The following is a 13,032-nucleotide window of genomic DNA, read 5'->3' on the forward strand; positions in this document are numbered from 1 at the left end:
TCAAAACCTAACATGTCGCATGTGCTTCTGAAGCTCTTTTTTTGCTTTCAGATTCAATGCACAACTAAGATATTACAGTACATATGCATGCATTGTTGTTGTTGTTGTTGTTGTAGTTGTATTTGCGCTACAAAAGCAAGGCTAGTATTTTTTTCAGACAACTTATGCAAGTATAGTATAAAAGATGCTGTTGTCTTCAGGTTAGGTTTTGAGAGAAGCAGTGGGAGACACTGATTTATCAATATCATTTTAAGTCATATTTGTGGTGTTATAAACACTTCACTGAAGGCGGTATTTCCTCTAAATACTTCTGCTAGCAGTACAGTTGGCGCAGGTATTTGCCAAGGATGGTCATCCTTGAACTACCACCAACTCAGAGGAAGCTCCATCCTCTGACTGGTGTGTGTGGAGGTGGGAGAGAGTAGGAGGGAGAGACTGAGAGAGCGCAACTGTCAGCTGATGCTAGAAGGCTAGATGTGGATGAGCAGTGACTGCGTCCTCATGAGATGCTCTTGTAAAGTTCATGAACAGCGTGAAAGGCCACTGAGCTACTTGGAGACCACGCACGCACACATACAGTGATGGAAAAAGACATTGAAGGTTGTTACAGACGCGCACACACTCACATTCTGCACAAAAACCATTTACACACATGCACACTGCCGACATACTGTATATACAGTGTGCACACAACATGCACTCATTTGTTCAGGAGACAGACATCAAAGCAAGGACAGATGAATCAGAGTGATAGGCTTGACGCGATGAGTGCGCATGTGTGTGTGTGTGTGTGTGTGTGTGTGTGTATGGGAGCCATCAACCAAGCATGTATCCAGGCAGCGCACACTTGGCAGTTTAAGCAACACACACACACACAAACACAGACCTTGAACCATCAGTAACAACACCTGGGCAGGCACCTGGGCAGGTGGAGGAACCAAAAGGCAGGAGTTATATAAAGAGGGGTGGAGGGTTACAAAATAAAGAATATATCCATCAATGTATTGTACATGAGAGAAAATGTTAATAAATAAATTCAAAGTTACAAATCTGTTGAAAACTATGATTTGAAGATGAAAAAGTCTGTCTCGTCAGTCCTGTCTGCAGACAGTGGAAGCAGACATCTTGCTGTAATGCCAGCTGCATCTCTCATGGCCTGGAAATCAGACCAGTTCAGCCCACTTGAGTCTGGTTTCTGGACGGGTTCACCCCACTTCTGTCCACTTCTTTGGGCTATGCACTTCAGCATCTCTTTCACAACAACTGGACAGAGCTTATCCAAGGTTAGCCCGGGTTAGCCACCGTGAGCCCAAATGATGGTGGAACCCTCCTTGGTCCTAGTCTTACTTGAGCCAGTTCAGTCCTCTCACCAGGAACACGAAGGGGCAGCAGATTTGTCATAATACTCATATGAATTTATAGTTGTTGTAGCATAGATAGGCTGACTCTGAAAGCAGTGCTGTCTTTAAATAAAAAAGTGGATAAATAAAATAGCCACTCCAATGTTGAGCAGAATCACCATGACAACCAGGATAGAGCTGTAGGCCTGCGTGGGAGAGAGAGAGAAAGAGAGAAAAGGGGAGCATGTCAATAATAAGGACACACACAGAGAAACCTGTTTACACACATATATTGTATGTAACCTGTACAATACATACAAATGTACACACAATAATTTACACTCATCCATTTACCTTTCAAACTAAGCATGAAACAACAACCAATGAGTTTTTTATTACCATGGTTGGTCATCAATACACCGACAAACATGACCTACACTACAAGGGGATTGTAGAGAAAAGAAGAGAAAGTTAAGGGAAGCACAAACTTCTAAACCAACCAGTGGTTGTGTCTAAGTGGCGAGGAGGTAGTTTTAATGCAATTTTAAGGACATAACCTTTAATAAAGGTCAATGACTCCTCTTTATTTTATCAACGTATTCCCGTGAAATTGTTGGTGATATTTTTAATGTCACATTCATTGGGCTGTGCATAACTGCATGTGCATCAATCATTGCACTGCTGTCAGGTGGATTGTGGTAACTGTCACTTCAGCCGGAGGAGGCTCTTTTTAGTAGTTCAGAAAATCCCACAGCCCCGGGGTTTATAAAACCTTTAGAAAATAAAGTACAAATGAACTCAACACACGGGTGTCAAGTTAAATACAATTCTGTGACATTTTGAAGACGCAAGGTTTTCACCTGACAGCTGCAATATTCTTCTGTATGGAAGACTTGGTTTTTATATAGTTTTTACTGTCGTGACGGTAAAGCCATAGACACTGAAGCTTGTTACCAGTTTTTGGGGATATGAACTAAATCTGCCTACATTACCAATAAGCCATGTGTGGTCACTGTATCCATCAGTGTCTGTATTTATCACATTCCTTAGAAACCTAAGAATGAAAGATAGAGTCAATTTAGAAGTTTAAAAAAATCGTCCATTTCAGGATAAGGAATAAGACACATATCAAGTGACTGAGTGCTATTTACAGAGAAGAGTAACTTTTAACCACAGCTTTCATTATTAATGCTCACAGCAGCAGTAGCCAATCAGAGAACAGAATTTATCCTACATGTGCCCCATAGGTCATACTTCAAAATTTTAAAGTTTATTTGATTTGTGTCAAATCCTTCATATCACATTATTGTTTTGCACTAATGTTTATTTCTGGAGGTTCATGACATAATAAATCTCCACATCTAATACAGTACATGGAAGATACATTGAAAAATGCCCCAGCAGCAGTGATGACACATGCATCTATACATTGCATCTTACGATAAATAACACAATCCACAGGGATGCCCACCCTCTCTGACATAGTGAGGTCAGAGGTCAAGCTTGGCTGTAGAACTGCAGCCTGGAGCTGCTGGGGAGTCAGTGTCTTGCTCAGTGACACTTCAACAGATGCTTGTTGACAACCTGGGTCATGTAGGTGAAGGCCAGTCGCTCTGACCACCTGTCAACTCTGGGTAAATATGTGAAAGTGAATCTAGTATATTCACTGACAGTATCATCGATGCAGCAGCTTTTTTTTTGTTTTTTAAACTACGTGTAGAATTTTACTGGTATTAACATAGAGTTTATTTTGGTTGTACTAAAGGATTAATCTAAACAGGAGGTGCAGAACACCTATGCTTTTAATTCAGTCTACCTCTAAAATAATTTTAACAATAGCTGCAGTGGGAGAGGGAAATGGGATATTAAGCTGCATCAGTACAACAACATTGTTGTAAATGAATCTGTCCAGAGTGGCTGCTAACGAGGTTTCTGCTGATCAACCCGTTGATAGGCTTATCCCAGATCAGTGTCACTATGATCACCAGACCACAGGTGATGAAATCCTCTGATTCAGTTTTTTTTAATCTAGCCACATACTTTAGCAGTAGTCCTGACGTCCAGGTATTCATACTCATTTACTGTGGTTTTCACACTGGAGCTTCTACCTTTGACAAGTGGTTGGTTCATTACTAAGTAATTATGATAATAGTTTGACATTTTTGAAAATGCACACATTTTTCTTCTTGCCCAGAATTAGAAAATTGATCTGTTGTTTTTTGCTGTTCAATGTTTTATTGTAAACATTAAAGGAGCTATATGCAAGTTTTGCTATTGCCACATAGCCAACATTAGCATCAACAGCTGTTTACTTACTAGTCTAAAAGAAACTAAGCAAGTTCAGCATCAAACTTAATTTGTTTACTTGCCAAGAGCTGTTTCCAGTGGTGGAAAGCTGCCCTTTTGTTTTGCTTCTACTTCAATCACTTCTTTTCTTCTACTAAAGAATGCTAAGCAGCTAGACCCAGCCTGGTTGGCCTGTCTCATCACTTCCCAATACTGAGTCACTGTGGCATCCAGGGTGCCCTGAAGACGTAGTGCTGCTCTGAGGGCGCATTATAACCTCTTCTCTTGTAAAAGCAATGATGCCTGAAGCTCTTGGCAAGACTGGTCAGTAAACCACTGTAAATGCTAATGTTGGCTATGTAGTGATAGCAAAACTTAGAAGTAGTTCCTCTAAACAACTGAAACGTAACATGTTAATTACTGAGCTTTAGAGGTGTTGTATGGTGGATTTTCTTACCTCCAGACAGAGCCAGGCTAGCTGTTTCCCTGTGCTTCCAGTCTTTATGCTAAGCTAAGCAACTGCTGGCTGTTTCATAATCAGTATAAAGATATTATAGTGGCATCATAGAGAAGCAAATAGATGTATTTCCTATTGCTTTAGGAATATTGAACAGCCCAGGACTCAAGTGAGTGGACTTCGTTTTGTCCTGGAAAACAAGCGCACTGAGACAAAGTCCTGTGAAATGCGACTTTGGTTAAATCACCACCAGCAAAAAGCTCAAGAGATACAAAAGGGGATAGATGGTATTTACCTTATGTTAATTAAATTAAAAGGGGAAATAAATTGAGTTGTGGCAGTAATCATCTACCATTGCCTTTTATAAATCCTGAATTTCTTCATATATGCCTGTTTTACAATAATGTATTTTTATATTCATCCATTTCACTCTTTAGTGACAGTGAAAGCTGTATATGCTACAATCATGTCTTCAATCAAAAAGTATGACTGAACAGACTTTTCACTAAAAATGCTGCACTCATAAGTTATTTTCCAATAACTGTTATTTAGTTTTCTACAATAGAGCTGCGTTTACTCTTAATCCTCCTAGTGTGTAAATTCTGCAAATGCACAGAACATAGAGCAGTACTTCTCAGGGATATCAACAGTCAGGTTAAGTGTGATCACAGCACAAAACGTGTCAGTCCCCCCTTTAGTTTCCCTTTTCCTCTTTGCCTGAAACTACTATGAACCACTTTGCTGTCATTAAGTTAATCTCTTCACAAGCTCGCTTGACCTCACTCAACACCTTTTCAACGGAATGGATATGATCCTGGGGATGAGGTGCTGGGTGAGAACAAATCATTTCTCTGCCTACTGACATCTTCCCCTGGGTACAGAGGACTGACATTGTGAAGCATCCTTTAAAGAAAAGTAACTTGGGCTGTTTTTTATATAGTAAAATCAGCAGAAAGCTAGTTTTAACAGCTATAGTTTAACTAATATTTTTTATATTAATAATGAATCAAATGACTGAATGATTAGTCATTGTAACAGACCCACAGAAACTCACCTCCTAACTCTGCAGCTCAGAGCTTCACCTTCATTTAGCTATTTTTAGCAAGCTTTTGTTATATGGATCACAATTTTTATTCTTTCACTTTTAATACTCTCATTAACCCTTACTTCCAGCTGCAGCAGGCAGATGTTTGCAGCAAACAAGCTCTGATAAACCAATTGTGCGAAACCTGCCCGCCACCACATTGCAGAGCCAGATATTTGAGACCAAAGCAGAGCTAAAGGGATCAAGAATATTGGACTTAGATTCATTAGGTGGACAAGTCCAAATGAATGTCTGCTGAATTGTTGCCTACTACTTCCTTTGCATGCACTGGCGCTGGATGAAAATCATGCCTTAGTAGTAGCAACTATATAAGTATATTCATCATATTACCTTTTGATGTCAGAAATTTTTCTATAACTGATTCAAAGTAAATCTACAATTAAATTAGAGCACAGGCTCAGAAACAGATGTTGTGGAATGACTTAAAATCCTTGACACAAAAAATCAAGCCCCAAGTGAGCAACCTTGACGTGCTTTCAGATCCTCATCTGAATTTTGAAGCTCACATATAAAATATCACCGACACCGCCGTTTATCATCTTAGGAAATACTGCAAAAGTGCAGCCATATCTCTCCGACGCAGAAACCGAGAATCCCCGGCATTCTTTCATCACGATCGAGTTTGATCGGGCCTACCCATGAAAGCTCTAGGTAAACTGCATGTGTGCTGACCAGTACAAGGGACCACACACACACACACATACACACACACACACACACCTGTTTTAAAGTCTCTCTGGTAACAGATTCCTCTTTGTACATGTTAAGATTCAGCTGTTAAACCTCGACAATATCTCGAGTGCTCTCTCGTGGGGGGATATTGGGTCTCTGTCATCATTATTATAAAGAGTACGGTCCAGATCTGCTCTATGTGAAAAGTGCCCTGAGGTATGATTTGGCATTATTCGGCTGTTCCGTGATCTACTGCTAGAACCAATGGAGAATCAGGTTTTAGTGTGTATGATGATCCTCTGCAGCCGATGGCATCACAATCTGTTGACATTCTCTCTTTAAATCTTAAAGATGTATTTACCTCTTATTTTAATGTTATTTTAATTTCTTTACTTCTAAGATCTTGTTGTCATCGTGTTAAGTTTTGTTTTTGTGGGCCATGAAAGGTTCGGTCGCCCCGGGACACATCCTCCTGTAAATATGAGCCTTTGGGATGCACAGAGGTTTAATTCTGTGTTCCATGATGACGACTAACTGATGTCTTTGAGTGGACACAGAGGTACAGTGTTATTTTGGAACAGAGGTGTCATGCTACACTGGGCACAGTTGAAGAGTAAGCATCTTTGTATTGTTTCTGTATAATCATAACTTACACAAAAGACACAATATAAATAATGCTCAGTTGATTCATTGATTTAGAGCACTAGTGTGTGTGTGTGTGTGTGTGTGTGTGTGTGTGTGTGTGTCAGAGCAGCCCCAGTGTTCCCACGGTGTTCACAGCGCTCTGTGTATATATTTATCTGAGTGTGATAGTATCTGTGTATGCTGTGAACCTGTCTTACACCAATCTCACTTTCTTCTCTGCGGCTGCAAACACACACACACACACACACACACACACACACACACACACAACCCCCCCACCTCCACTCCCCCCCCCCCCCTCTTCACTGACACACGCCCACCGATTGGCTGCTGTTGATGCAAGGCATAAGCTGTTCCCTAGCAACAGAGCACTGGTTAACCAATAGGGGGACTTCTGTGAGGAAGGGGCTAGTTTGCCAATCTGCTGTTACTAAGGTGCAGAGAGGACCACTGAGGTTCTCTCTCTCCGTCTGCACGTGTGTGTGTGTGTGTACGTGTAATGCTTCATGTTTTCATGTAGCATGCAGTAGCGACTAGCAATCCACTAAATACCTTAACTCAGAGTCATCACACAGTTTCAGACAAATTTGTATTAAAGTGTGCAAGTTGTATGAGGAGCATGAAACTACATCTAACAGTTTGCACCTAAATAGTGTGTGTGTGTGTGTGTGTGTGTGTGTGTGTGTGTGTGTGTGTGTGTGTGTTTGTAATGGGCTCAGTGTGTGTCTGTAGCGTACGATGTGTCGTTTTCACTCGCTGCTGGTTTTCCTGTTGGTTTCATTAGCTAATGCTGCTGCTGTATTATCATCCAGGATTAGTGTGGTTGGGGCCATCCACCAGCGTGAGTCAAGACATAGCCAAAAAATTATATTATAACTGCGTAATCCCCTCTGCTTGCTCATAGCACAAAAAAATGTTTCTTTATTTCACAAGGTTAAACCTTGTGCCTCTCCCCCAGGATTATCTTAATATGTGGGATAACATTGTGTTATGTCACTGGGGATGGGATTCATCCACATGACAGTGGGCAACAAATCCTTTTAGTCAAATCAATGTGTGGCAGTGACATGACAGATATGACAAATGCACCGTACAGCTGCTGTCCAGTGAGACATTAAGGCCAAACCAAGCCATGCAGAGGTTCACACTACTAAACTTTAAAGCTTCTACAATCAATATTTTATATTTTTACGGATGGATAAAATGTAAACATGTAAAGGGAAATGGTTTGCTTGTAGTAATGAACCCAGAGGACCTTCAACAGACTGCAGTTCTCATTCCTACAGAGCTTTATAGGGATTTTAACTCATTTCTGTGGTTTCACAGCCTGAAATTTTAGCATTTTGGTTCATTCTCATCAGCGTTTCCAGCAGGCAGCTGTTTTCAACAACAAAATAAGAATTATAAACCCACTGCCACTACCTGCCCAGCACCAAATGGCAGGCAAAGCTAGCAATTAGATGGTGAACATAGTGGACAATTTAGCTTCTTTAAAGCCAGATATTTCCTTTACCAAAATAGAGCAAAAAGTCAAGTGAATATTGGACTTTGATTCATCAGGTTGCCAGAAGCATAACATCAGTAGCCGATCTTACGGACGCTGTTGTGGCTGAATGGGAGCAAATGCCCACAGCCAGGTTCTAAAATCTGGTGGAAAGCCTTCCCAGAAAAGTGGCAGCTGTTGCAGCAGCGGATTATCGCTCATGGTTTTGGACCAACATGGTCATCAGCCACAAATGGGTCAATCATAAATGGTGGAAATGTTCCAGGGCCTACATGCTTCAGGCCATATTGTGTAGCATGATCGGTAAAATGTTTATTATTTATTGACTATTTTTCCGATGTCAGCATGTTGGCTCACAGCATTTATCAAAGCAATTAATTAATTAAAGTTTCCTGAGTTTGTTGATCATTCTCTGAAGGACATTTCCTGATTTAAAAGTGGTGCAATTTCAAGACTGAATTTCAACTATGTTGTCCTAAGGTTAACAAAGGCTGATTAAATAATATCCAGTATTTAAAAGATTATACTCAAGTTGCTCAGATTTAATTGGTCTAACATAGATCAAAGAATTTAGGTTAAAGTCGAGTCAAAAAAAAAATTGTCACTCAAATTTGATTTGTTAAATTCAGAACAGGGTTAAGATGAACAAGACCAGGTCCAAACCTAGTACATCTGTTGTCCTCCTCTCTGTGCTCACACATACAGTATTCTAATACAGTTCAATATACAATAAAGCTGTAGAGATTCACCGATTACAATTTTCTGGGCCGATTGATTTTTCATAGTGTTTGACCTGCCAATACCGATTTTGGCCGATTCCGATTTAATTTTTTCTAACTACTTTACAGTACATACAAAGATAACGACAGTCCAGATGTCAGTTGTAAAACTTGTAAAATGCTGCATGTGTGGTTTAACAGGAGATCAAACTATTCTTTTAACGCAACATCTGAGAAATACCGTCTACTTGGTATTACATATCTTGGGCTCAGATATTGTTTCAGATTTCTGAAACCTAGATTTTCAACCACTGAAAAATGTCCATTATTTTTCTGGTAATGGCTTTATTCTTTTCATCGCTGAAAAAAGCTCATCAGAGGTTGCTGACTTGTGGATGGGTCAGTGCTAGTTTTAACTTGCTGTTTACCTGTAGCCTCTTGGCCTTTGCTAGCTTCCGCAAACCTAGCATACTCAGCTGGGGGATGGTGTTGTGAGTGTCTTATCAGATTCGTCGTGCCAAAAGCTTTTGGTGTTGTCCCTCCATGCCCTACTTTGGCCTTGCAGATATTGCAAATTGCAAACTTGTTGTCTTCTTCACACATGCTGAAGAATTTCCATGCAGCTGACATGTTGTGCATGTGTGCTACTGATGTTGTGCGATGTTAGTTATCATGCGGGGCACGAGTGCATCTGACCGGCATAAAATCGGAATATGTTAGACTGACTGGCCGGTTGCGCGTAAAATCGGTCGGTTCCGGTCACCTGCCGATCAATCGGTGCATCCCTATGAAGCTGGTCTCGTTTACGTGTTTTTCTGTTTCTGTTGTCAGACAACGGAACATGAAATAGTCACTGAAACACAGCCGAGTAAGACTACATGTTAACCAGCAGTCACTTCCGTGTCATTTCCAAGCTGCAGCTAAAATCCTGATTTTATATCAGATGTCGTCTAACAAAAATCACCAAACAGAGAAGTTAAAAGACAATGGCCGTGTATTTTCTTGTAAAATAATCACTCAAAGAGCAAGTTGGAAGCTCATTAATGTAATCTGAGAGGTGTGTCTGCTGAGGGAAAGTCCAGCCTCCCTCTCATGGGGCAGTAGGGGTGACTCTCCTCTATGGAAAGTGGCAAAGCTTTGTCCAATAAGTCACTTGATTTGTTGCCAGGTGCTTTTTTGAAAACAGGTCCCGAAGGGGGTCTGAAGAGTCAACAAAGGCATTAAGTTGGTAACACTGCCTGTAAACGCCCCCTCAAAATGTAATAGAGACAGTTCATGCCAATTTATTTTGAAAGAGCAACAACAAAGGGAAAAGTCCAACACTTGGCTGTTCAACCAATGGTGTAACTTCATCACTCAGTCAGTCAGTCACGGTGGCTGCACTGTTGAAAAAGACACAACTGCAGTTGAAAATATGTGATAATTTTTTGGTTATATTTTGGTAGCTGTGACAAACTTAAGAAATAAAACAGGAATTGCCTCCTGACCTCTCCACAGGGAGGTCAGAGGTGAGACTCAGCTACAGATACAGTGCCTGTGTCTGTCTATAATGAAGGACACATCAGCAGAGTGGAAGCTGTTTGTTTGGCTCTCTACTTGTGCCAAACTGTAACATTAAAAAACATTAAATCCTCTAATCCTCTAGGCTCTGGTTTGAAAGCAGGAAATATTCACAGGGTTGAGAGTTTTATGTTGTTGTATTCTGTGTCAACATCCTCATAATCAGAGCAGTTTTACACAGCACATTAACAGAGACTGAAAGCTACAAAAGGCTGCGTTACACCAATTGAATTTTTAAGTGTTTGCAGGAATAGAAATCTAAAGTTACAGCTATAGATTGTTTATTTACAGTGGGCAGGGAACTTTCAGTCTCAGTTTTAGAAAACACAAATCTGGCCTTGTGCAGCTTTAAACCTGCCTTTCACAGTGGGTTATGTGTGTGTATGTGTGGTGTTAGTCAGCGCAGTATGAGCCTTACCGAGTTGTCTTTGCTCTGCATGAGGCTGTGGTCCTGCTGCTCCGGTGTGATGGGTGAAGACCTCAGAGGGGGGGAGAGGGTGAGGTCCCGGTGCAGAGGCCGAGAATCCATCTTCTCCCCCGGTCTGTCCAGCTTGTGCACTGAGTCTTTACCCCCTTCTTTCCCCTCTCTTCCTTCCCTCCCCTCCCTCCCATCACGGTTCTTGTGTCTCTGTCGCTGCACAGTGTGTGAGCGCCCCTCTCCGTGAGCGTGACTGTGCCCGTGCCTCTCCTCCCCATGCCCATGGGGCTTATGGGTAGTGGAGTCTCTGGGTTGTAAAGGCTTCATCTCCATCTCATAGTTGCTAATTTTCTCCTCGTCCTGCTCCAGCAGCCGACCTCCCCTGCCGTGCATTCCCCTGTGCCCAGACGTCCAGGAGGCAGATGAGGACGACTCCGTCCACCTGTCCCCTCTGGCCTGTCTGTGATTGGATGATCCGTGCTCCCGTGATTTGTGATTGGAGGAGCTGTGTTTGTGTCCGTTGGTCCGACTCGCTCCTCGCCCACTGACCCCACCTTTTGACAACATCCCTCTCCTCTTGTCCTCGCTCCAGCTGTTGGCTCGTGAGTACTCCCCCTTTCCTCCTCCACTGCCTTCACCTCCTCCGCTGCCTCCCTCCATCAACACCTGAATCTCTGTCTTCCCTCCTCCCCCAACTTTCTCACTCCTTTCCCCTCCCTCCTTACTCCTATCTCCGTGGTCCACGGCGCTCTGCCGGTGGAAGCGGGCACTCTTGCTGCGTTGGGTCGGGCGGGCGGGGGGAGGCGGGGTGTGAGGAGGTGAGGAAGAAGGGGGGCTGAGGTCAGGGGTGGCAGCGTCGTTAGAGGGGTCGTCGGAGGCTGCGCTCTTCACGTAAAGATCAGGACTATCGGCTGTGCCAGCGCTACTCGACAACCCCTCACCCTCCACTTCGCTGGACACCTGACGTTTGGGACGCTGCACCTCCATACCTGCAAAAGACACAAGGAGGGGGAGAGGTGAAGAAGCTATAAAGCTGCACAGTCATCACAGTTTACTACTTTAAACTTGTTTAAAAGTCACGACAGCACAACAAGCATCACCACAGACACAAACATATTTACACACAAGTAGTCACAGTGGATTGTGTGAAATTTATAGGGCAAAAAAAAAAAAAAAGAAAAACAGACCCTCCCCCAACATCATTAATATTTGGACCCTATCCTAGAAATAGAAAAAACCCCACAATCTTCACAAATTAGTCCAGCCAGGGTTCATCAACATTTTAGACCATGGCACACCTTCAAACCCCAAGCTATCCAACCCCCAGTGTGACATGCATAAATGTATAAAGATGCTTCTTGGTTTTGACAATTTTAGAGTATATATTATATTATAAAATCAGCTTCTATAAAACATATAAAGACAAACAAATGAGTAAAAATGGTGCAGGAATTCTAATGGGACATGTGACGGAGCAGAGAAGACAAGAAGAAAACACAACCGACGTGTTTTAATCCACTGACAGGAACCTTCTTATCTTCTGTGATGTTGGGAAATAAACCACTGATTTGCACACATATGATTTTTGTTGATGACGATTTGTTGGGCATTTTGCCCTCGTTTGTCAGTCTTGAGAGTGATGACGGGGGTGGGGGCTGTTACGACACGCAACAAGAACTCCCCAGCTGGGAACTGAACAACTGGTCGTCAGCCCATGTGCAAATCATTTCAGAATGCACAAACAATATTATGGTTGTGAGAGGGGTTTCAATTTATATTTCATTTCATGAGAAAACATACAAAAGCACGACCCCTTCCAACGTTAATATTTTCTTTGGAACCTGACCTTAACGTTAAAAAGAAAAAACACAATCTCTCACAGTGCCTTGGTTTTTATCAGCAAACAGATGCAAAGGAAACACTCGGGTAGAGGACGATGCCCGGGATATCAACACAAATGTTGCTAAATGTCAGCACTGATGTTTGTTCACAAAGACGTCCTCACAATAACACGGACAAACAGACAGCCGCTGACAGTGGAATAGATGGAAAAAGAACAATCACTGTCATCTCAGGTATGTGTGTGTGGGAGCGTACACTTATGTGTCATGAAGTGTGTGTGTGTGTGTGTGTGTCAGGGTGCATGTTCTTGTGGGTTGGCTACCTGCAGTGCTGTACAGGTGTGAGTGACAAAGGCAGAAACTCAAAGCTGGAGGGTGGTTGGCTCTGACCTTTATCACCCACCCCCACACACACACACACACACACACACACACACACACACACACACACACACACACACACACACACACACACACACACACAC

General features: G+C 42.2%; 1 protein-coding gene across 2 annotated transcripts in view; it reads right to left on the reverse strand.

The window, feature by feature from the left end:
* Window positions 1–1,195: 1,195 nt before the first annotated feature.
* The window catches only part of jph3b (junctophilin 3b), a 41,243-nt gene continuing 29,406 nt past the window's right edge, over window positions 1,196–13,032 (reverse strand). The window contains exons 5-6 of one of the 2 annotated variants that reach the window (XM_071457951.1): window positions 10,707–11,695; window positions 1,196–1,546 (exon numbers count right to left, since the gene is read on the reverse strand). In XM_071457951.1, the coding sequence (XP_071314052.1) occupies window positions 1,466–1,546; window positions 10,707–11,695 (1,070 nt within the window). In that variant the 3' untranslated portion in view covers window positions 1,196–1,465. Of the gene's footprint in view, window positions 1,547–8,444; window positions 10,111–10,706; window positions 11,696–13,032 lie in introns of those variants that run through there. The other variant, XM_071457960.1, reaches the window with a different exon arrangement.

Source organism: Trachinotus anak, unplaced genomic scaffold (assembly GCF_046630095.1).
Source record: "Trachinotus anak isolate AG129_WGS33_773 ecotype Australia unplaced genomic scaffold, CSIRO_AGI_Tana_v1 ptg000002l, whole genome shotgun sequence".
NCBI classification, from domain to species: Eukaryota; Metazoa; Chordata; class Actinopteri; order Carangiformes; family Carangidae; genus Trachinotus; species Trachinotus anak.